The sequence below is a fragment of the Oratosquilla oratoria genome, chromosome 40, assembly GCF_046742065.1.
Source record: "Oratosquilla oratoria isolate Oo_2021 chromosome 40, ASM4674206v1, whole genome shotgun sequence".
NCBI lineage: Eukaryota > Metazoa > Arthropoda > Malacostraca > Stomatopoda > Squillidae > Oratosquilla > Oratosquilla oratoria.
The window spans coordinates 23,200,130-23,223,807 of record NC_134816.1 but is presented as its reverse complement, the minus strand read 5'-3'; the positions used below and the strand labels follow the sequence as shown (position 1 = coordinate 23,223,807).

The 23,678-nt window shown below is 42.3% G+C and overlaps 1 protein-coding gene across 50 annotated transcripts in view; it reads right to left on the bottom strand.

Moving 5' to 3' along the window:
* Window positions 1-23,678, bottom strand: part of shot (dystonin-like protein short stop) — an 805,796-nt gene that overhangs the window by 143,622 nt on the left and 638,496 nt on the right. For all 50 annotated transcript variants that reach the window (XM_076177258.1, XM_076177260.1, XM_076177256.1 and 47 more), the window contains 10 exons: window positions 23,240-23,479; window positions 22,885-23,126; window positions 22,511-22,739; window positions 22,047-22,316; window positions 21,151-21,319; window positions 6,665-6,846; window positions 4,493-4,617; window positions 3,589-3,757; window positions 1,712-1,872; window positions 699-858 (listed from right to left, as the gene is read on the bottom strand). In XM_076177258.1, the coding sequence (XP_076033373.1) occupies window positions 699-858; window positions 1,712-1,872; window positions 3,589-3,757; window positions 4,493-4,617; window positions 6,665-6,846; window positions 21,151-21,319; window positions 22,047-22,316; window positions 22,511-22,739; window positions 22,885-23,126; window positions 23,240-23,479 (1,947 nt within the window). The remainder of the gene's footprint in view (window positions 1-698; window positions 859-1,711; window positions 1,873-3,588; window positions 3,758-4,492; window positions 4,618-6,664; window positions 6,847-21,150; window positions 21,320-22,046; window positions 22,317-22,510; window positions 22,740-22,884; window positions 23,127-23,239; window positions 23,480-23,678) is intronic.

Below are 23,678 nucleotides of genomic sequence, written 5' to 3'. Positions count from 1 at the left end.
GCATTATTACCCTGAAAATGAAAGAAGCATTTGCAGTTAAATCCTGAAAGAAGAAGCCTTTACATTACACGGGGGGTAATGTCAGAGGGTCACGTTTGGGAGTCACGGGTCAATCCTGGAAGGGAAAGGTTATGGCAGGACGGGCAATTCTAGGCAGGAACTACGAGAGGCGGCTGGCGAAGATGATGGTGATGATGAATAAAATGGAATGGTGATACTTTTAGGTTTTGGGTTGGTGATACATGGGTTGGGTTGTGGTGTGGGTTGGGTTTCCCTAGGATGTGGTGTTGGGGTTAGTACATCATAGGAAGGCCAATAAGGAAGAGGAGTCTCAATATTGAAAAAGATCACTATTGTATATGCTTTTGTGTCTCATGAAGTATATTTATATTGTGTCAATAAAGAAGAGAGATCAGTAGAGATAAGTCGTATATATTAACAATCTTTCCCCACTATAGGTGGTGGGGAATGGATTGTGGAAGCAAGTTAATGAGAACCTGGCCTCACAGGATCCAGTCCTCGTGAGGTGACCAGTGCTTTAAATTTTATCATTCCTTTACCTCTGGAATGAGAGCATATTCAAGTTGAAGAACAGGATAGAAAAGTAGAGACAGATGCAGAGAGATAGAAAGAGATAAAGAATCCGCTTTCTTTTTCTCGAGGAGGTCATGGGTAGACAGATCGTCCCCCAAGCTTACCCTCAGCCTCTCGAGTTCAAGCTCAGCCTCTGAGGGCCCAAGATCCTCGATCTTCTGGTTTCGGAGGTCGTTGTTGAGGTTGGAAAGTTCCTCCTTCTCAATGTCGTGGCCATTACTGTATTTCGATAACAGCTCACATGCAGCTTCACAACTTCGCAACCTGTGAAGTACAGAGACTCTAGTCAAGTTACAGCAGATTACAGTCAACAGGAAATTGGATATGTTATAGATTGTGAAAAAAAGAATAAACAAATAAAATAAATAAAAATAACTGCACACAATTGAACTAAAAAATAGGTAGAGGTCTAAGTTTAAATAAATTTTAAACAGAACATAATAGAGATAGAGGGGTAAGACACAGCAAGGTGGGGAGGAGGAGAGATAGAAGAAGAGCGAGAGAGAGAACAGGAAAAAAAAAAAAAAAAAGGGAGGTGGGAAGGGGGAGGAATATTCTTGAATTTTGTCACTGATAATTATAACCAGCAATTCTATCATTTGGGGTAATATTACAAAGATGAGGAGTCACAGAAATAGATCAGCATTCTTTTATGAATAGAGATTTGTTTCCAATCATTAGCGACTCCATAAGACTCATGCACTCAACAACCCATACTGAGAGATAACTATGACACTGTGATGATGACCTTGAAGAGTTATACATCATTCAGATAGAATCTGACATAATACAACCTCGGGATATGCCCCATGTGAGGATCTTTATTGGTATAAAGTTTTGCTTGACAAAGTTCTAAAGAATGAATTGTTGTACCAATAAAGACTTCATTCTTACATAATCTAATTTATGTCAGTTTCTGTAGGTCTTCTGCAAGAGACACCAGGGTTAACAGAGTGATTGGTTGATCATATCTGTCTTTCGTAACACAACCTCCCCTATTCAAAGAGACAAAACAACCCTATCAAGGGCTTCTTCCTACTCACAAGGGAGGTAGCCAAATCAAAGACATTCACCCACTCCCGTCCACAACTGTTTCCCATCTTAGCTCACAACTCACCTTTCAATAATCTGCGAACAGATATTCTCCCACCGCATGCGAAGTTTCCGTACGTCTTCCTCGAGTTTATCCACGTCGGGGTGGATTTTCTGACTAGGTCTCGACTTAACCACCAAAGTCCTCACATTGCGGCACTCCTCCAGAAGTCGATCGATCAGAACCTGGAATAAATGGCAACGGGTTGTGAAGTCTCGCGAATAAGCCCAGCAACCACATGTCTCGACTTAATTATCCAATTATGTTTGAAGAAATAAGAACTGATATGAAAGTAACTTGATGGATGACCACGAAACAAAATTTCCTTCTATGTGTGTGTGTGTTTACCTAGTTGTTTTATTGTTCTGACTTGGATTATATTTTCATCCAAGTTATTCCACACGTCTGCACTTCTATGTGTGCGTGCGTGAGTGTGTGTGTGTTTGCGTGCACGCGCATCAACGCACGACTGCATGGTCATGAGGGGCTACAGGCAAGGCTGCATGCATGAACGCGTGCTCACACAGTCCCAGGTCGAGTGAAACTAAACTATCAACTGTGAACAAGGACCTTAATGTCCTGTGACCCTAAGCAGGATTTACTTTTAGGGCTCTTTAATAAAGAAATAAATGAATAACTAAATAAATATGTTTTACCCCACCCCCGCATCCTCGTGAAAATAATTTAATAAACGTCATGTAATTCAATCTATTCATCAAATGGATGACGATGAAAGTCGTGGCCTTACATAGAAATACGTTAAAAATTGTATTATTTATAACGTGTATCTGTGAAAGTGTATGCACTGTAGTCCAGTTATATCCCTAAACTAACTAAATGTGACCACGATGCAAATTTTACTAGAACAGTCAACTTATACGGTGCGAGAAAGTCGGGTGCCCTAACGAGATCCGTTGTAGAGCCCAGGGCCAGATCCGAAGCCTGATGACTGAGGCTACGTCACCAAACAGCGCCTTGAAGGAAGGCAGGTCAGCTGTGTCCAAGTTTGATGACGCGTTACAGTTTTTCTGCACATACTCAATTCCATTTCAACCCTTTGAAAATGTCAAATTCTGTTTAAACAATAACAAATTCACTTACAAGCGTAAACTTGAACCATATCTTAACTATATTTAAAAACAGTAATATCAATATACGACCGTTAACGACAACGGTTGAATTTAAAACGTTTGTGCATTACGATCAAGATTGAGTGAGTTTGATCGTCTTTCTGATGAAATCTACCGCACCAAGTCTACAATACAACCGGCTCGACAAATAACAACTATGATGCTTCACAATCACAGAGCCAACTATCAAAATTTATTAGAAAAGAAAAAGACAATATCGAATGTAAATAATGTAAATGCAATGCAATGTAAATGCAATGTAATGCAATGTAAATAATACGCCACATTCGATCAATAATTCCGCCGAGTTGCTTCAGACGGTTTTGCTTGATTTAAATTACGAAAATCCCAATCAATATTTGGCAATAACTATCCTACCTTAAAATATCTTACATAATGTACAGCTCTTTCATAACGTCACTGTCCCCTACATTTTTGCTAAATATTCATTTATCTTGTAATTCCTTGTTAAACCGTCGTCAATCTCTTCACCAACATGGATTACTTGACAAATTAATGTTGATGTGACCTGATCAACTTAATTCCTTTTCTCATTCTATCTTATTATCTAATTTTTATTATCTTTATCCCTATTGTTCTAATTCTTTATCGTTTCATCTTGCTCAATTGAGGGGAAATTCTTGCAAGAGTTAATTATGACAACGAGGCCTTGGTTACCTGAATCCTACGTACGATTAAATTCGACTGACGCAGTTCCAGTTGACACAAATTCTTCACCGATCCATGACGCTTACCTCCCCCACAACTCACCTGGTGTTCGTGGATAATATGCTGGATCTCGAGGAGTTCTTTGTGGACCTTTTCGAGGTTGTCCAGATCGTCTGGAAGGTCTTGGTGTTCGGCAAGCTTGAGCTCGACGTCAGACACTACCTGGGTGCCTTCCTCGATACCCGTCACCACCATCTCCACGCACTTCATCCTGTAGGAAGAGGAACACAGCACCTCTTGTAAAGTCTGACATCGACGAGCGTATCTGTCTAGCCCTGTCCCTTGTGAACTCGAGCTTATTGCATGATGTCTACCATTACAAAATATATAAAGCACATCAAGATAAATGTCCTTCGCAGTTCCTATATCAAAACAGACAGTTTGTTCATGTTTCAGTACTATTTACTGAACACGCCACGGAGTTCATGAATTCCATGTTCGTACAATAATATTCATCAGCTTATGCAAACGTAATTTTATTGCCTTTCATATCAAATTGCACTGATTGCAAGGGTCAAATATCTGTGTATCATGCATTCCAAACAGGGAAAGGTAAGGAGGGAAGGGACGGGAGAAGAGAGGAGCACGGGAAGGAGGATGGGAGGTGTGGGAAGATAGTGAAAGAGGAGGGTTGGGATTCCAATGAGGGAAAGGAAATAAGTAGTACAGGTAATATGGGAAAAGGGGATGAGGAGTGGAGGGGAGGAGAAGAGGCACCCACAACAACAAAGAATACAACACAACATCGCACGCACGGACGCACACAAGCACACATGCAAACAAATAATTCAGCTGATTGCTGCCGTAACCCAAACCCACTCGTCTCCACATCCGGAATGGTCAAAATGACACGACCAGTCTCTCTCCCTTTTCAACCTTGTTTATTCTCTTCTTTCTCACGTTCTCCTCTTCTTCGTATGCATTCACGTTACACGCGCGCGCCTACCTTTCGATGTAGACGTGGGACAGCGCCCAGATGCGGTCCCACTGTTGAGTGATGGCTTCCACATTGCGCTGAATAGCGGGTGTGCGTCGGGTCAAATTCTGGTAGTTCTTCTGGATGCTCTCCACCTGAAACAAAGTCAAAGGCACCGATTAAGAGTTTGGGGCCATGCATTTTTCAGCAATGGAATATATTCTCAAATGAGCACTCAGTCTCGCGTCTGTCCAAACAGAACTTCATAGTCACCCGCATTGCATGGTGCCAAATTTCCATGGCCAAAGCGATTCGGTACAATTGCCCTTTACATACTTCGTTCTTACTAGCACAAGCTAAAATGGGCCATCGACGACGCAATTAAATTCTAACTTTATGACGATTCTATTGAGCTTGGGGTTTGATATCGTCACGACACCGTTCGTGAAACGATTTCTTTTGAATTTCCCGCCAAAACCGTTCGACAAAGTAAACATCTTTTATCAAAACTAGTGTACTCTTTCCTCAGCTGAAATTGTATAACTTCGGTTCTAATAAGTCACGCAGTTAAACATCAAAATAAATGAATATAAGTTTATTTAATCACTAATAAGGTGATAATTTTGTATTCTTTACTCCGAAGCCGAAGCAAAAGTAAGTACGAACGGCCGAAAAAATACCATATGGCGCTTATCAGCTTATCGTACCTTTCCTGTGGATAATGATTAAGCATGACCTGTAAAAACATGCAAAATGAACGATTTGTTGAAGCAAAGCTGAAGCATTTTCGGTGAGATGCCTTGTATCCACGAGTGAATTTCTTAAACCTATAAACAAAATGACAAGGCCTGCACCAAACATGCTTGACACTTTTCGCCACGAAACAAAATGGGGATCAGATCAACGACTCCATGATAAATTTTAACAATGTTAAACATATTTAGCAAAACTGTTAGTGTGCTAAAGAAATTTTATCCCATCTTGCCGTCTTCAAGCACCTTGTTCATGTAATAATGAACGCTGAACGTCATAAGCACTATGATGCAAAAAAATATATAAACATACAAATGAAACAAACGCAAATAAGAATCCGCATCATAAAAGTTGACCTTGAGGAATCAGACATGAAACGTTGGCAAATTATACTGTAAATTACAGCTCTAGCACTTCACACACCAACGGAATTTTGCACCATGCGTGTTCATTGCAAATCAATTCCCCAGGAATTTGAGACCACAACTGCATTCATGATAGTGAACAACACACAAGGGAATGGAAGAAAACAGAAGCATATCATAGTCAAACGAGATTTGAAAACAAGATTGGAAGTCTTTCCCACAATCGCCCTCTATGACTCTTGAGGCGGTTTATTTACATCTTCAGAAGAGAGCATTTGCAGGTTCGTTGTGTAATAATAGTAACAACAACCACTGACTTTTGTTTTGCTGATTGGAAACCCTAACTAAAATACTATAAACTAAGTCTTAATTTTTTTTCTCAAGCCAAATCCTACGCGAACTCTAAATAAATTCCATTTAGTTCACCTTCTCTTCTTTAATTTGCATTTATTCAACCAAGTTTAATTTTTTTTTCATTCTAACAACCTATTTTTTTTAATGTCCTTACTGTTATTGAGCTTGAGAATATTCAAGGCCCATTTTATGGCCACATTCTCGGCAGACGCTGTTACCATACGACAAGCCTAACTTTTCTCATCCCTCCCGAAACATACGTTGTTTGATTGACTCCAATATATCTGTTATGAGATTCTGTTTATTGTCTTCATAGTGACAACTCCCATTTTTTCGTGCGATTCCCTGAAGACCTTTCTTTCTAGTCTAAAGCATTTGCAGACATATAATAAAACATCATGCTACTTCTTCACATTCAAGCATCAAGTATCAGCGTATACATGTGCGATTGTGGGTTTGTGTTTGCGCGCGTTTATGTAAGTGTACACGTTATGTGCATGTGTACAGTATGTGCGAGTGTGTGGGTTGTATGTGTTTATATTTGTGTGTACGTGTATATGTGTGATTGTATGCATATTTATATGTCTGTATGTGAGTGCACGTATATGTTATACGTGTCGTGTGTGTGCACGTCCATGTATAACTGTAAGTGTACGTTTATGTGATATGTATGTACCAATCAGTAAATCCCATTCTCTCTCTCTCTCTCTCAAAAAAAAAAAAAAATTACCTCCAGTTCGTGAGAGGCCAAGTCGTTCTCGAACTGCTTGTGCTCGATGACCAGCTGTTCCAGAAGGTCTAGGTCCCTGGGAATGGAAGCCAGGCATCGCTGAATCAACGTCCTCTCCATCATATCCAGGTACTCTTTCAGGCTGTTGCATTGCTCCACCAGCACCTGTCCTGGCTTGGGTTCTGCAAAAGAACGAAGGGAAAACAATGAAAGCGTCTGTGTGACAAAGGATCCCCAAAGAAAGAGTTCGGAAGTGTCTAAAGGTCACTGAGCGAGTCACGCGGAAACCCAAGTCCATCTCCCGCTGATCGGAAACTTCCTGGAAACGAAGTCGACGCTATAATCTCGTCAACCAATACGCAGACACTCAACTCATTGCAATGGATAATTCCATGCCAAAAGGAATCTACTAAATATGACATAATAAACCGACACCGAACTCGGGGTAATGGATTATTCCATGCCAAAATGACATACTAAAACATGACGTCACGCTACGAGCTTATTATTAGCATGTAATAATCAACAATAACCGAACCAAATTCCAAACAACTATAATAACTACTGCATCACCCGTACCCTCCTATCTCTCCAAAATAATAAATAAATAAATTAAATTCTCCTCCATTGAGACTACATCTCCAGTTTGTCTCAAGCCTCTACGCATTATTAAAGCATCTTTACTGTCCACTTTATATACAGGGAAAATCTAATTAACATGCCTATATGCCTTGCATCCAGTGTTCCTCCACGATCAACCTCCCTCCCCTCCCCTTCCCCATCCTCCCGCCAAAGCCATCCAATCGAACTAAGCCAACGAAGCATCAAGTTACAGAAGCCTAATTCCCTCAAGTCCCTGGGAGCAGGCCCTGAGTCTGTGGTCCCCACGTCTTAGGGTCACATGACAGCGACCCTAGGTTCATCCCTGATCAATACTGCATTACTACTGCACCATCTTCTCGGCGTGGTGACGACACTCAACCCCGATATCTTGAGTGACCTGTCGCAAGTGACTCACGAACTGTTTACATGAGTAATAAAACATAGTGACGTAACACAAGCGTGGACGAGCCAAGGTGGAGGTACACTAGGGATTTCTCGCTAGCATGCTATTTGTTTTTGTTACTTCGTTGGAGTAGAAACGACTTCGGTTGCTATCTTTTGTTTTTCATATTTCCAAACGTCATAGAGTGAGAAACTGAATGACGAACAAAGAGAAGTTAAACCTAGAATATTAACGTTAGACACATTGTTGACATTCTTACAGAAGTCTAGTATATAATAACAGAAGTCATTTCAACTTCAAACTAAATAGCAAAAGCGAGTAGCATGCTAGCGAGAAACGCCTAGTGTGCCGCCGCCTTAATAAAAACTTAACACACACGTGGACGAGTCAGTTAACACTTTAGCATGTCCGATGCCCACAGAGACCTAACGTGTGGGATAAAAGACTCGATCAACTCATTGGAAACATGATATCTTCGGCGTCTTCCACTTCTGTCCAATTAACGAGAATCTTTCTCCATCCTTACTACCTTTCCTTAATCTGAAACTTCTGTGATGAAAGATTCAAGTACCTACGTCAACAGAATGCCCTAATAATCCATCATTATCTACCAAATAACCTGTAACTTCCTGTATGTCTGCCTAATCTAACTGATCCACTACTTGTTATTCTTTACTTATTAGTCTACTGTCAGTAAGCATCTCTTAAACATATCTCTCCAATCGAATACCCGCTTCCCTGTCAGAACACTTATCTGCCTGTCAATTAATCCACTTCTCGTAAGACTTTACCTGTCTCTACCGTCAGGTCACCTCTGGGAACTGTCTATCAACAGCGTCTCATAAGATACATCTGCCCCACTCATTGCCTGCACGTCCGTCAATCAGTCACTCCACATTTCATATTACTCCCACCTGTCCCAATCAATGTATGCTTCCCTGCCTGTCTGCTTGCTTGTCTGCCAGTCGGGCAACTAGCTTCAGGCTCCCGATCTGGTTTCAACCTCAGACTAAGTATAGCTCTTCGCTCTTACCAATACACATCCCCACCCCTCCTCCCTTTTCTCTACCAGCTTCACTTCCCGAAAACCTACTGGAATAATTCTAATCTCAATTATTCTTAGTAACCTGCTGGCAATAACCAGCGCTTCTATCAATGATGACAATACTCGTATCCCGCCGAAGAAGTGACGTCACATATGTGGTAAAGAAATTATTCGAGAAGCGACAAGAGAAGTTAAAAGTTAGCATGTTTTTGAGTAAAAATAGTATCTAATCATAAATTAATACTACATTACTCAGGTCCGTACGGGTGATACTCAATTATTGCCTGCATAAAACTCCCCCCCCCCCAAAAAAAAAAAAAAAACACGCTCAAGCTGACCAATACCATTAACCTTTATATATATATATATTATTTCTTTTTACTAGATCGTGACAGAGACTGGGAAAGAGTACACACCTGACAGGACACCTTGGTGGAATGCAGGAATTAATATGAAGAAAAGAATTAATCAACAGCTAAGCACATGAAAAATTATACATAAAACCAAATTCGAAAAAAAGAGGCACAACTACCCATGAGCTTTAACTTCATCAACACTGTAATATGATCTTCCTCAATACAAAATCTAATCACGCGGTATCACGGTGTCAGAGAGAGAGAGAGAGAGAGAGAATCTCCTTAATAGTTGCCCGACTGGTATGTATAGTTCTTTCATTCACATCAAATTAACCAAGAACGTATTTTTTTCGGTCATCTCATCAACTACACTAACTAGTCCCACTAAAATAAAATTTAGAACATCTATTACAATATTCTATCGCCACCAAATCCATCATCAACTTTCCACCTCATCAGCACGATACCTGGCGGTTTCAGTCGGTTTGAGGTAAAGAATATTCCAATGACTCATGACCTCTTCCCCATCTAGTGTCTAGACTCTTAGACCCACAAGCAAAATCAATATTTCGAGCCAACAGGCATCAACACCTTGAACGCCCCCCCCCCACACACACCGACTGCCCACTTACCATGTTTTGGCTACCGCCTCTCAAGTTTGTTAATCTAAATTAATTCGTAAGAATATGGGTTACTAATCGATCAATATATTCTAGTCACCCGCGGGGGGGGGGGTTATGTGCAAATAAGGTTTCCATTAAGATGTCATTCTGATACAAGTCTGACCTTTCAAAGCTTGTCAGCCTGAATAAATTATGTAAAGCGAGTCAATTTCGCAGACCCTTTCCTTCCTCGCCCTTAATCATCATCCCAACTTTTCGACTGTCCTTTGCCTTATGATTTTCCATGACTAACATTAAGCTGGTGTAGTTTTTCTTCTTCTTACATCGACTCAAGTCTTCTAATCATATACTTGTTGCCTGTCTTGAGCTCGATGCCACTCCCCCACTCCCTTTTTGGCGCAGCAAAATAAATAAATAATCTGGACATCAGTCGCCCGAAGACGTACATTCGTACCCTCAATTATACCTGATGACCGCATACGTGGGAGCTTCCGTTTTCTACTGCAGTGGTATCAATACCTATTCCCCACCCCACCCCACCCGCAAGAATTATGTCTACTGCATCACGTCAACTACCACTCCATCACGCCTCCCGACTCCCCCCCCTGAGCAAACTCTCATCCACTCTCCTGCTTGACCTGGACGGGGTAACTCACCCTGTTTGTCAATATCTTCTTTGGTCTCGGAAAAAGAATGGAATCCGCTTTCTTCCAAAATTCCTTTCCCCTCCTCCCCTCCGCCAACATCACCACCACCTTCCTCGCCTTCTGGTGCAGCTCCAGGGGAATCCTTAAGGGTTTCCTCGTCTTCGTCATCTGCAAATTCGTCTTCGTCGTCATCGCCTACGTCTTCTTCCTCGTCCTCCTCGACCTCCTTCTCGTGTTCGTCCATCTCTCCCTTCTCCTTCCCATCCCTTGCTTCCGCCCCTTCCTCCTCCTCCTCTCTGCCTCCACCATCATCTTTATCTTCACTTCTGTCTTCTCTCTCTTCATCCTTTTCCATGCCTTCCTCTTCTCCAGCAGCCTTCTTCTGGGACTCGATCTCATATTCGTTGTGGCAAGTGCACTGGCAGGTAATATTACACAGACGAAAGTTTTGTGTGAAGAGGCATTGCGGCAGGAAGATCATAGTTCCTTCTAGAGGCATCTTCCTCATCGCCGAAGAATCTCTCAGCCTAGCCGAGAGTCCTGCAGGAGTGTCTGGTGGGGAGTCGGTTCCAGTAGTGTCCTCACTTTTCGACCGGAACAGCGGCGTTGTTTGAGTTCCTCTGGGTCTAACACCATGACGATCGGGTGTTCTTCTTCCAGTGGCCGAAGTCGTCCTTCTAATACCTCTGCGCCTTCCCTCGTGAGACCGCCCTTCGATCTCCACCGACTGGTCAACGGGTCCTACGACCACCTCGCCATCTTCTTTAACGTGTTCTCCGCCCCGAGAACTCTTCTTTGCCTTTTCCCTCGCTTTTGGGCTCTCGCGCAGTCGACTTGAAAACTTTGTCGAGTCATGATGGCAGGTTTTAACCGTCGTAACGTCTTGCAGTCGACATTTGAATACGTGACTCTGTGTCTCCCATATGGGACCCAACACTGTCATGTACGAGCTTGGTGGTATCATTGTGCTTTGGTTATAACTGACTTATCTATATAACTGGGGAGTAATACTGAAAAACGACCCTACGGATGATTTTCCTAACTACTGTACAAATAAACCTGATGATAGTTACGTTTTCACTCAAGTTCTTGCTCAAAGCCTAAAGTAAACTCGGATGAATATATTTTTTTTTCCTAGGAGGGGCCAATACGATATTCCCACTTCTGTTTCTTCACACGTAAGATAGAATTTGTCCGCTTTTGTGTTGCTTCAAGCTTGGGTCACGATGGAACAGTGTACCCCCAATAACATCAAAGGAAATGCGGCCTCAGGGCATCCTGGTTCACGGGGACAATCAATAAGGATTAAGCCGTGACTTAACCATCTTCTCAAGACTGAATGACACACCCGCAAATTTGAGCATAAAAAAACGAGCACTACCGACCAGCTTCACCACTTATCATATGACTATATTTATGGTTGACAAGGCTTAATAGTATCACAGAAAGAAGACGTATATATTCATGAATAAATACTTATCACGGGGATTTCACGTTTCACGTGGAGATTACTAACGGGTATTTCTTGGGTTATTTGATTAATATCACACCAGACAGGAAGACGAACAGCAAAACAGCGGTAGAAGCAGCACAATGGTCGCCAACGCACAACCGAATTTTCGGAAATAGAAAGACGAAAGGTTCAAGTCTCTTCCTCGCAGGATGCCAACGAAAAGACGATTAGGCAATGAGATCACACACGAAGACTCCTTTCACTAAGCGTAGAATCGATAAGAATGCAGTTATATGGAAACTGGAAGCTGATGATGATGGAGATGCGAGAGGATGTGTCTGGCTGATGCAGGGTTGTCGTAGCAAGTTCAAGGCACTTGCAAGCGCACACAAACACTGAGGAGGTATTGACCAAGTCCCATCGGCTGCAGCAATGCGACCGGGGGTGTATATTGTTCTGGGTCTTTCCTAACACCATACCGTGGCCAGTCAGTCCTCTGAGGGGGACACATCCAAGGAATGTCCCACCCCACGTGACCTGAGCGTACTGCCACCAAAGCCCATGGAAGCAGATCACGGTGGCTCCTCCTCCTCCCTTCGAGAAGGACGGTCCTGATGTAGGAGGGACGTAAGGAGGGACGGGGGGGATTAGGTTCCGTCCAGGCAACACGGCTGCTGTGTGAGCTGCCGCTTGCCTTCGCGGTTTGTCGAGCACTGACGGCTGCTGCTGCTGCTGCTGCTGATGTTGCCTGCTTCTGCCGAGCCTGCTCGTGGAGGCGACCTAGTCGAGCCGCGGTGGCGATGGTGCGCGGAGTGTGGTGCGTGGTGGTGGTCACGGGGGAGATGGGAGGTGGGTGGGTGGGTAGGCGGGTGGTGCATGATAGTCGTGGTGGTTGTCGTTACAGGAAAGACAGGGGAGTGGGTGGGTGGTGCAGTGGTGACGGTTGTTGCAGTTATGGGACACAGGTGGAGGAATAAATGGCAATGATTGTGACGGTAGTGATAGCATGTTGCCACTATCAAGATGGATGGTGATCGTTGTCGTCGGTAGAGAGGGCGGTGAAAGCAGCGAAGGCATCTTGTAAATGGCGGCAAACCCGTTGGGACTTCCGCGCATATGAACTTGATCAAGACATTAGATAGTTTTGATATACGAGGCATAACTAATGACTTCTTTACTTTTCCACGTGAGGTCTTCGAATAACCTGAATAAATCCGTCTGTAAAATGTGTCACCATATTCGTGGCATAAAGTTAAATGTGATGACACATCAGCACTGGCATGGTATACAAGCCTATGGTAGGAACAGATGTGTTCATAGGTGGGGCCTCCAAAAGCACAGGTAATGGTTAAAAAAAAATGCTAATGAAATATGTGGTTTTGGTTTTCAGTATGGCTAATGCGATGATGGGCGAAAGGGTAAAGGAATGGTGATTGCGGTTGGGACGATGTAGGTTGTGAGATAACTGTGGTGAACGATGATGGTGGTGGTGGAGGTAGGAGGTGCAGGTAGGGGTGGAGGTGGTGGTAATTGACAAAACCACTGGTGACTGCGGAAGATTGCGTGAGTTATGTTATTTGCAGAAACTCCCGCTGGTGACGGCGGGTGGCACCGATTATTGGGTGTTGTAGGTGTAGTGGTGATGGAAAATATTTTAAGTGTTGATAAAGGAGATGCGAATAATATGTGCACGGGGCAAATAATCAGTAATGACCGTTAAGCTTGAAAGATAACGGTTCACGGTAACAATGATGCCGGATTAGCGATCACGAAATTTCGTGATGGCTGAGTGGTAGTGATGACAGCAGTGGTATGTAGGGTAGTGACTGGGTGATGAAGCGGTGGAACGCTGACTTAGTGGTGTTTACCTAATATGGGTGACATTTCATGGTTCGTGTTGATGTCGTAAACTTGTCATAAACTAGGGAAGGTGAGGGGGGGGAGCTAGCAAGTGTTGGCTGTTCCGGTGACTGGTGATGATGGTGGGAAATATGATGAGATAGGTAGTGGCCTTGTGATAAAGGTGGTGATAAGGGTTGTGGTGATAGTCGCTGGTGGAAAGTCACGTCCAATGGTGATAATGTTTAGTGAATAGGTGTTAACTGTGGCTGTGTTGACAAATGGTGTTGAGAACTATAATTCTCTAATGTTGACTACTCAAGACAACAGACGACATCGGTGACCTTGTGTTTGTCACGAGTTGCTTGAGAGAGTCAAACCTCTCAATAGAAGCGAGTTACACCATCTGGCAATTGGCTGAGGTTGGAAGGGGGTTGAGGTCGTGGTTGGCAGATTTGAGAACGTGTTTACTGGTGGCTGCGAATATAGGGGTTAATTTGTAACTTATGGCAGCACCTTAAAGGTTAATTTCCATCAGGTGCTGCAAAAGGAATGGGGTTGGTTGGTTAGACTGGTTTTAGTTAGTGTTGGTTCGAGTTATGGTATGGATAATGGTTAGGTGTTTTGAGGTAAGAGCGACCAGCTTAGTGTCCTCTCATTGAGACTGTAGCTTCGCGAACGTTCAAGTGGAAGGTGCCAACTTATGAACCTCTATTGTTTTCTTTACAATATGGCGTCTCGGCTCGCTTCCTCCCGACATTTTCAACAACTAAAATTATTTCCACCCCAGTATTTTTCAACGACGAGGAAAAATGTAGTAATTTGTGGCAAAAGATGGGGATCATTGCCGTAGACCATATCTAGTAGTGACAGTGACTGGAGCAGGAATTGGACGTTCATGGCGAAGGAGGCAGTGGAGTGGGAGGTGGTGACTGAAAACCTCTTCTGTTTTTACAACGACGCTTGTGACCGTGACAATGACAATGACCTCTGCGATTCATCCGAGACTATTTCATGAACTGTTCACCACAACTAATGTCAATATCCGCATGATATGTATCTGGTTTGTTGCAGTAGTGAAGCTACCGGTACGTCTGTACAAACGTTGCTTCGAGTAATGCTATTGATCACAGAAGCAACACTATCCAACGACCTTCCGGTTCTGTCAACTGTTTTGTTCCTTCTGAACTCTTTGCTAAAGGAAAGCCACGGAGTTATAGTCTGACAGCAAACAATATCAAAATTATATTGCCAGGCTTTACTAAACGTGTCATGAGAGGTGTATAATGTAACGGTGACGTAGCGATGCGGGAGGCGAGTCAAAATTCAAAATAACCTTAATAACATAAGAACGTTGCGTGTGGCTTACACTGCAACGACGACGACGACATCGCCTACTGACAACACTGCATCAAAACTTGGCTCCTGTACGGAAAGTCAAGCAGGTGTCGATACAAGGTGCTGTAAATACCCTCTCGATTTCATAGCGGAAGAAAATGCACTCCGGTTAATATACATTTTTTTCAACTGACGAAGAACACAAAAATCGATGGAAGAGCACTTGGGAATGAACAGGAAGTGAGAAAGACGGTACGGAGTGGGCAAGAAAGAGGGAAAGGATGGGAGAGGGAGGAAGGAGGAGAGTGATAAAGGAAGGCAGAGGGAATGGGAAAGAAAAGGAGAGATTTGGTGGGCGCATGCATGCCTGAATGTGTGCGCCCGCGCGCGTGCAAGTGTATTTACGTAATCACACGGGACGAAAGTTAATAACCCGTAATACACCGTCTCTCTTCACAATTTTCTTTGCAGATTGAGACGACCCTTCATCCCGCCCCATCCCATGTCCCAAGACTTTCTGTTCATCCCTGCAGGGTTTGGTAGATTTATATGCCTATCTACACGCACATTTAAGTGTTTGTGCATACGAGTACTACTTCATGTGTGAACAGGTAGTCCTACGTGCATGTCAAAGCAAACGTCTCGCCACTTTCTACGTCTGTCCCCTTGGGAGAACAGCTGCACTTGGGAGGTTGAGGGGCAGGGGGGTGGGGGCGAATCAATGCCAAGTCTGCACCAAGTCCGCCGCATCTCGACGTCACCACGCGTTGGAGCACGCGTCTTCCCGCCAAGCCCAGCCACGCCACGCTACGTCACGCGGGAGGCCTCCCTCCTCCTCCTCCCTCCTCCCAGTCCTCTACTCGTTTCCGCCAGACGGTGGTAAAGGTTACCACGACCCCACGAGTAAAGTGTGGAAGGGCGATGAGCCGGCTTGGCCAGGTCATTTGGAACATGTAGCAGGATGGAACGTAAATCCACGGGCAATGTTAACAAAGCAAATCACTATGCGGCCGATTGGTATACATCTGCCATGACATCGCGCTACTCCCTGATCAATCAATAGCCGCATTCACGATCTCAGTGGAGTTCATTCGCTGATCGAATTATTCTATCCCCTCCCCCTACTGTTTCCCTGATCAAATTATTCTATCCCCTCCCCCTAAGTTATTCGTAGCTGTTCTAATACCTATGCCAAACCTAGTGACCACATTCCCCATCCCATATACCTACTCCTTCCCACCCAACTTAAGCCTATACCTTCGACACATCTTTAACCTAGACACACTTCTCTTCCCCACCTTCATCCTCCTTTCCCCCTCATCAAACTTCAAATAACATCTGCAGAAGACTCACTTGGCGCCAAAAGTTGAAAAAAAGGAAGACGACGTGACGTAAGCACAGAATATTCTCACCTGCCGTTTCATCTCCCTCTCCCCTTCAAATCTCCTCCACACAGTTACACACTTGATCGAATTCGTTTTACCTATTAACCCAACGATTTTATTCAAGCGAGACCCACCCTCCCCCAACGTTCCACCCCCAAATTTACGATACCGTGTATGTCCCTATTAATTCCATCAACTCTGGCAAATAGTTAATAAATTTCATCAACATTAAAGGTATGTTACCAAAAGAGCTGAGTTGGGGGTTATGGAAGTGGTAAGGGAGAAAGGTACGAGCAAATAAAAGAGGCAAACAAAAGACGGAGGGAAAAACGGGCAGCCCTGCGTAAAAATACACAACAGATAATGCAAGCGAATGACATGAAAAAAAAGTAGGGCAGTGGTAAACAGCTCGGAATTTAATAATAAAGAAGGGGACTGGAAAAGAGAGAAAGGAGGAGGAAGAAGAGTGAAATCAAGTTTATGGGAATGAATGTGCCCAGTAAGGAGTGTGAAGAGCAGTGTGCTGGTAAATATGTCGGGAAAACGGTATACGTGAAAAGTAATATGTGAAGTGTAAATATTATATATTGGGGGAATTAAGTGTGTAGGGGTGGTTGGGGTGCAACAGTGAATGGGAATAAATGTATTTGAAGTGAGGAGGAGAAGGGTGGGGAGAGGGAGAGTAAATAGATGAGAGGAAGAAGGGTGGTGAGGGAGGGGGAGGGGAGAGGGGAAGAGGAGAGGGAGGGAGAGAGAGAGAGGCAGGAGAAGGGAAGTTAGACGAGAGTAAGAAAGGTGACAAGGAGATTGAGAAGGAGGGCAAGAGGGAAGAGGAATGCATTGAAGATAGTAAAAACCTGACAGCACAGGGATGATGAGGAAGCAGTGAAGTGGGATGGGGGTAATAAGTTAATAAAAAAATTCTCTCCTACTGCGTTTTGCATTGCAACCATTCTTGTGAAGGGTGTACTTGTGACGTAGTTAAATTGTGTTTGTTGCAGACGTGATTCTTCTCTTCTGGCTACCTTCCCATTTTTGGCAGATGTATCACAACCTCAATGCCGCTTGTTAAGAACATGGAGGAGCAGGGGGAAAGTCACACGTGAAGGACAAACAGAGAGGAATACAATAGTACAGTAGAAGCATATACCAGAAGGCCTTTCCATCTTCGGAAATGAAGGTGGCTGAATCAAAGCATACATCCATCATACACTTGCCACACATCCATCAGAAAGCCAAAGAGAAAAAGGCAAGACAAAAAGAGCAAAGCACAGAGATGTCAGTTGAAAGGAAAATTAATTAAGGACTGGATGGGAGAAATAAAAGAGAGGTTCATAAAAAGGGGCGTGAGGAAGAGTGAGAGAAGAGGGGGGGGAATACGAATGAAGGTGAGAAAATAGTGAAAATATATGAGGAAAAGAGGGAATGAAAACGAAAATTGACGAAAAAGGGAAGGGTGAAGATGATAAAGGTCAGGGGAAAAAGGAGGACAGAAAAATGGAAAATAATAAATGCAAAGAAGCAAGATGCATGGTAAATGGGAATGCAAATAAACAAGAGAACAATTACAGAGGATACAATCGAAAGAAGAGACAATAGAGGAAAAAATTATATGAAAAAAGGCTTAAAACAGAATGCGAAAGTGCAAGATAAAGCCATTAGAAAATAAGCATGAAAAATACCATCCGCATAGAATACTGATATTAGACAAAACATAATGGAGTGAAAATAACTCAAAAAAGTATAATATGAAAAGGAAGTGACAGAAACAAAGAAAGGCAGCAGGAAGGAAGGAGTGTTGGAGAAAGGGAACAAATGAATGAAGGCAAGAGTGATGAAGCAGGAGAAAGTACAAATGACATGAAAAAATTGAATAGTCTAGAACAGGGGTTCTTAACCTTTTTTCTCCAATTCCCCACTTTTTAGTGAGCCAACTCCCCATTTCCCACCACAGCATCGGTGACAACAAGAAGACACCAGAAACAAACAAAAAGAAACAAAAACACATTGATTAAAAAAAAAAAAAAAATGGTTCTTCTGTCCGACCGGTCATTCCCCACTTGGCAACTCCGCCATTCCCCACCAATGGGGAATTCCCCACAGGTTAAGAACCACTGGTCTAGAAGGTCATGAGGATGAAAGTTCAAGTGTAACCGGGCATAAAGTAATTGGATAAAAGGGTGTGTGCATGAGGGAGGGGAAGGCAGGAGACAATATGCAAGATATGTAAGAGAAGAAAGGAGAGAAAGAACGAGAGGGAGAAGGATATATATATATATATATATATATATATATATATATATATATATATATATATATATATATATATATATAGAGAGAGAGAGAAAGAGAGAGAGAGAGAGAGAGAGAGAGAGAGAGAGAGAGAGAGAGAGAGAGAGAGAGAGAGAGAGAGAGAGAGAGAGAGAGAGAGAGAGAGAGAGAGAGAGGAGGGGAAGGAAAAAGGTAGGGAAAGAGGGAGTAAAAAACAGGGAGAGGGAGAAGGGGAAACCAGAAAAAAAGGAAGAGGGAGAACAGAGGAGGAAGAGAGAGAGAGAAAGAGAGATAGAATGGGAAAGGGAAGTGAGGGAGGATGAGCAGAATGTGAGAGGGAGAAATGGAAGGTGCGAGGGAGAAAAGGGAGGCGAGGAAGGAGGGAAGGATAGGGTGAGAAAGAGACAGTGAAAAGGAAGAAGAGTTGGGTGATAGAGATTTGACTTTTTATGAGATTAAAATCTAATGAGGGTGAAAAGAGAAACATGAATGGGGAAAAATAGACTGAGGAAAGGAAGATAATAGAGATAATGAAGTTCAAAATACATAAAATAAAGTTCAGGTTAGGACAAAAGAGGAGACAGACAGGAAAAGAAGGAAGTGGAAAAGGATGGAATATCAAAAGACAAAAAGAAGACAAAGGAAGGAAGAAGAAATTAATGGAACAGGAGATAATAAAAGATGGGAGGAAAAGTAGAATTTTTGTTCGGGTGATGAATTAGAAAATGCAAAGAAAAATAAACAAGGAATGCACAAATGCACAGGAAGTCTGTACAAAGTGAAAGGAAACAACGGGAAGAAATGAGAAAAATAAAATAGAAATAATTAACAAATAAAGGAAAAATATAAATTATTGAGATTAAAGAAAAGGCAACTGATTGCAGTATACAAGACAAGAAGTAAATTAGTTACAACAATAAAGGGAATAGAACAGGAGTGTATATGAACTACTGATTATAAGGGGAAAGCTGGCCTAGACAGAGATGAGAGGGGAAAGGTTCTAAAACAAAAATACTTTGATTACCAATGGAAAAAACAGGAAACAGAAAAGAGAAAGTGGGAGGTACAGACAACCAGAGTTGGATGGATAATTGGCCACAGTGGAACAGCGGGTGCAATGCATAATGATATCAGGAAGAGGTGATAAACCAATCTGTTGCCTCTGTTCTTTCCTGTAGATGAACCACGACCCCAAGAAAGTTAGCCATAACCACCAGTTCAGTCCACAAATCACTCAGAGAAAAGATTTGATGTTGCTCTTTCGAGAACGCGAATGTGTCTTTTGTGTGATGAAAGGAGTGGAAAGACAAAGATCATTGAAAATATGGTAGGTGATATATCAAGACAACTGCAAGGACAGAAGCAAATGCAAGACTATAACCCCTCTCCCTCCAGTTCAATAGCACTTTTCTTGAACTCCTGTATATTCTCAGCACAAAACTTTTATGCTGGAGTCATACACATACAGTTTACCCAAACTACCAATCATTATTCTACATAATAAAGTATAAGTCTGACTCAAACTTACCTGATACATAATTCAAACTTAAGACAACACCACACAGCATTTAGAAATGCGAACAAATGCAAAACTTCACTACTGTGCTAACTTTAATGTAGGTTAAACCCTCCCCCCCAGTTAACCCTTCTATATATTATAGTGACTTATGTGATATATCATTCTCAGGTTGATGCCAAGCTACTCCAATTAGGTGAACGACTTCATTGAGACTAGAAGGTGAGTGTCTTTATTATTCAAGATTCTTTTAGTCTCTTATCCACCCCTAATCAGCTTAGAATTAAAACATAATATTTGTATCCAGAAGTCACACTGACTGGAAACCTGCAGTCCCACACCAGCTGTTTGTGGCTCTCAGCTCTCCTACAAATTTCTCTGGGATATGTTAGGCCATTGTCTGTATTGTAGACTGTTTAATGTTACCATCTTATTTTTGTTGTTGTTGTTGTCGTTCCCTAGACTGTCTGTCCGAGCAGTCCCGTCTCCCCAAGGAATACCACAGCCAAAACTGGGTTTTCCCACAAATCCTTATAGAGTGTATGTTGTGTTGTTTGCGTGCATGATTGTGTATAATGCAGTCTTCCATTATGTGTTGTATGGTATGGGGATGGGATTAATTTCTGGATGTCAGCTCTCCTTATGTAAAAAAGTGGAGGAAATAGCAAAGTTGATAGTGAGATCTTGGGCCTGGTCTGGTGACTGAATGTAAGTCCCTTGGAGCTGGATCACCAGATGGAAGTGAGAGTGTTGACATGTTTTATAGATGGGCAACAAAGAGATGATTCTCTCTAACAGCCAGTTCACAGAACCACCAATGACACATACCCATACTTATAATGACCCTAAACAAACCCTCCCATTTACAACACAATGATCTTCACAGAACCACAAATGAGTACCCCTGCTTGCTTCTAATGACCCTGAACAAACCCTTCCATGTATGACACCATAAGGATGATAACAAATACACGACTAAAATATCTAAAGAAAACAAACATTCTTACCGTTCGCTCTCCTTTCAAATTCATCAAACAGTCTGTTGACTTCATCGATCTCTCGTTTCAATCTTCGAATCTGGGGATCGTTCGGGTCGCCCTCCTGAATGAGCTTTTCAGCATCTTCATTGAGAGCACGGCGGATGGCATTACGCTGCTCTGCTCCCATTGAAATGAACTGTGGTGGATGAATATAAATAAAATATTATCAAACATGTCCATGACTAAATTCAAACTTCATCATCTATCTATAACTAACTATATACCAAGGGCTTTTTCCCCCTTATAAGGTGGGTAGCTAAATCAGAGGCACGGACCTATTCCCACCCATTTCACCCCCTCCTCCACCCTTTCCCCCCCTCTCACCATGCTTACTCTAAATCACCTTTAACATGATTTGAGATTATTTATTTTGTTCTGATTAATGCAAGTAGATTATCATTTCCCGCCCCCAAATGATTTTTTTCTTTCTTTTATTAATGATGATGATTTGGTTTAACATCATAAACTCCCCTTGTTTCCTTCTTATCTTCACTCCTCATAAAAGTGAAATGTGATTACTCTCCTTAGATATGAGGTTGGTCTCCAATTGCAAAAAATAAATTATGTGTGACTCTGGTCCATAGGAGTGTCACTATAATCCTTTAACATTGACTACATAAAACTTGTGTACTCAATAGCATGTTTGTTGCAATGCTGAGAGTACAATATAACACTACAACCTATATAAAGCTTAATTTTTAAAGACGGACCCATGAAACCCATGAAATATTCTAAAATTATATGGAGTCTTTGCTTAATTTCTTCCTAGAACAATATCTGACAACAGTCATCTAACATTAACCAAAACAGAACTTATTCATAATGCCCTTGTAGATAAGGACTCAACTAATCATTCAACTCACCTGAGCCAAATCCCAGCTCTTCACAACCTTGATTGTGGCAAAGATCATGTTCTGACGCATACGCAACTGCTTCTTCTGCCAGAGAGCAATGCACCGTTCGTACTGCCTCTTGAGTTTTTCTGCAGCATCAATGGCCTCCTGATTTGGTGGAGGAATGGTGAAACACACACCAGGGACCATTCCCTCAACACCAGCGGAGTTAACGACTTTCCACTTGACACGGTTTGAATTGTCATTCACAGTGCATCGTTCACCCTTACTGATGTTCATCTGCAATTAATAAATACAAAAACTCTTTATTGCAATGTTCTCACTTTTACTAATGCCTTTTGTACTAAGCATAGTCCTTTCTTACTGAAGTCAGGCAACTCTGGTCATCAACCATGAATATATTTGGGGTAATAAGACAATCTATATTATTTTTTATAAGTAAAATAATAACCAAGACATTAGAACATCATTACCTCCATTTTCTTGTAGTTGCAGATTGCTGTAACTGCAGTTGGCTGCTTAAGAGTTTGTCTCCTTTGTTTCAATGGCACTACACCCTTTGCTCTGTTGATGAGTTCGTCAACAGTGGAACTAAACTGTGCTAGTTCCTCCCTGATGTCCTGCATCTCCCGCAGAAGTTGCTCACCATCATCAAGACCAAAGTCAGTGACAGAGAATGTTGTATTGAGCTTTTCATCTTGCCTGTTCCAAAGAATTAAAAGAGGGTTCAACAATAAATCATCGCAGCACTAAACATTAATTACCCTTACCAAAATACTGTCACTCTTCTATTTTTCCTTAAATGAAGTTTTAGTTCCAAGAACCATTCACTACATTTCAGACTTACGCCATGATCCATTGTTCCGCATTAGCCACGTCAGTGAAGAATTTGTGGTATGTAGTGGCATGCTGTAAGTGAGTTTCAAGGCAGAGGGTAAGTTCGAGAAGCCATTGCCACTGTGTTTGCATGGCTGCTAGATATGCTTCTACAGTCTTGGTGGCTGGATGATGTCCAATGACAAGGGCATTGCCACGGTCTTGCACTGCATTAAACTGAACTTCTCTCTTCTCCAGCTCACTCATCAGAGTCTGAAATAAACATAAAGCCACAATAATGAATGTGATATTCATTGTGCAAGAGACTAATTAGCTTTCTGACTCAATTTTCATCAATAAACTATCTTTAAATTTGAATTAAATACCTCATAGTATCTTTCTACATCGTTGATATTCAGGCTCTTGTTGGCCCAATCTCTATTGAGTTCCTGTTCTTCTCGTTCATTGAGCCAGATAAGTTCCTGTGTAGCAGCCTGCAGGAAATCGAGAAGGCTGTGCAGGTCAGACACTCTCTTGTTGCTAAGAGAAAGAAGCTCAGCATAGATCTTGCGGAGCTGAGACAAGAGACTGATGTAGACCTGTTGCTCATCACCACTGAAGTTGTTCTGGAAAAACAAAGACACATATATGAACATACAAAACCAAAGATAAATGAATATTTTAGATATATTTAACTTAATATGGACATTTAACATTTTGACAGGAACTAAAGAGAGGAACTCTGAGCACACATGTCCATGACTGAACTGTCATGACACCAAGAGTTCAAAAGTGAACCTTTGATTACTGGCCATAGAATACCAT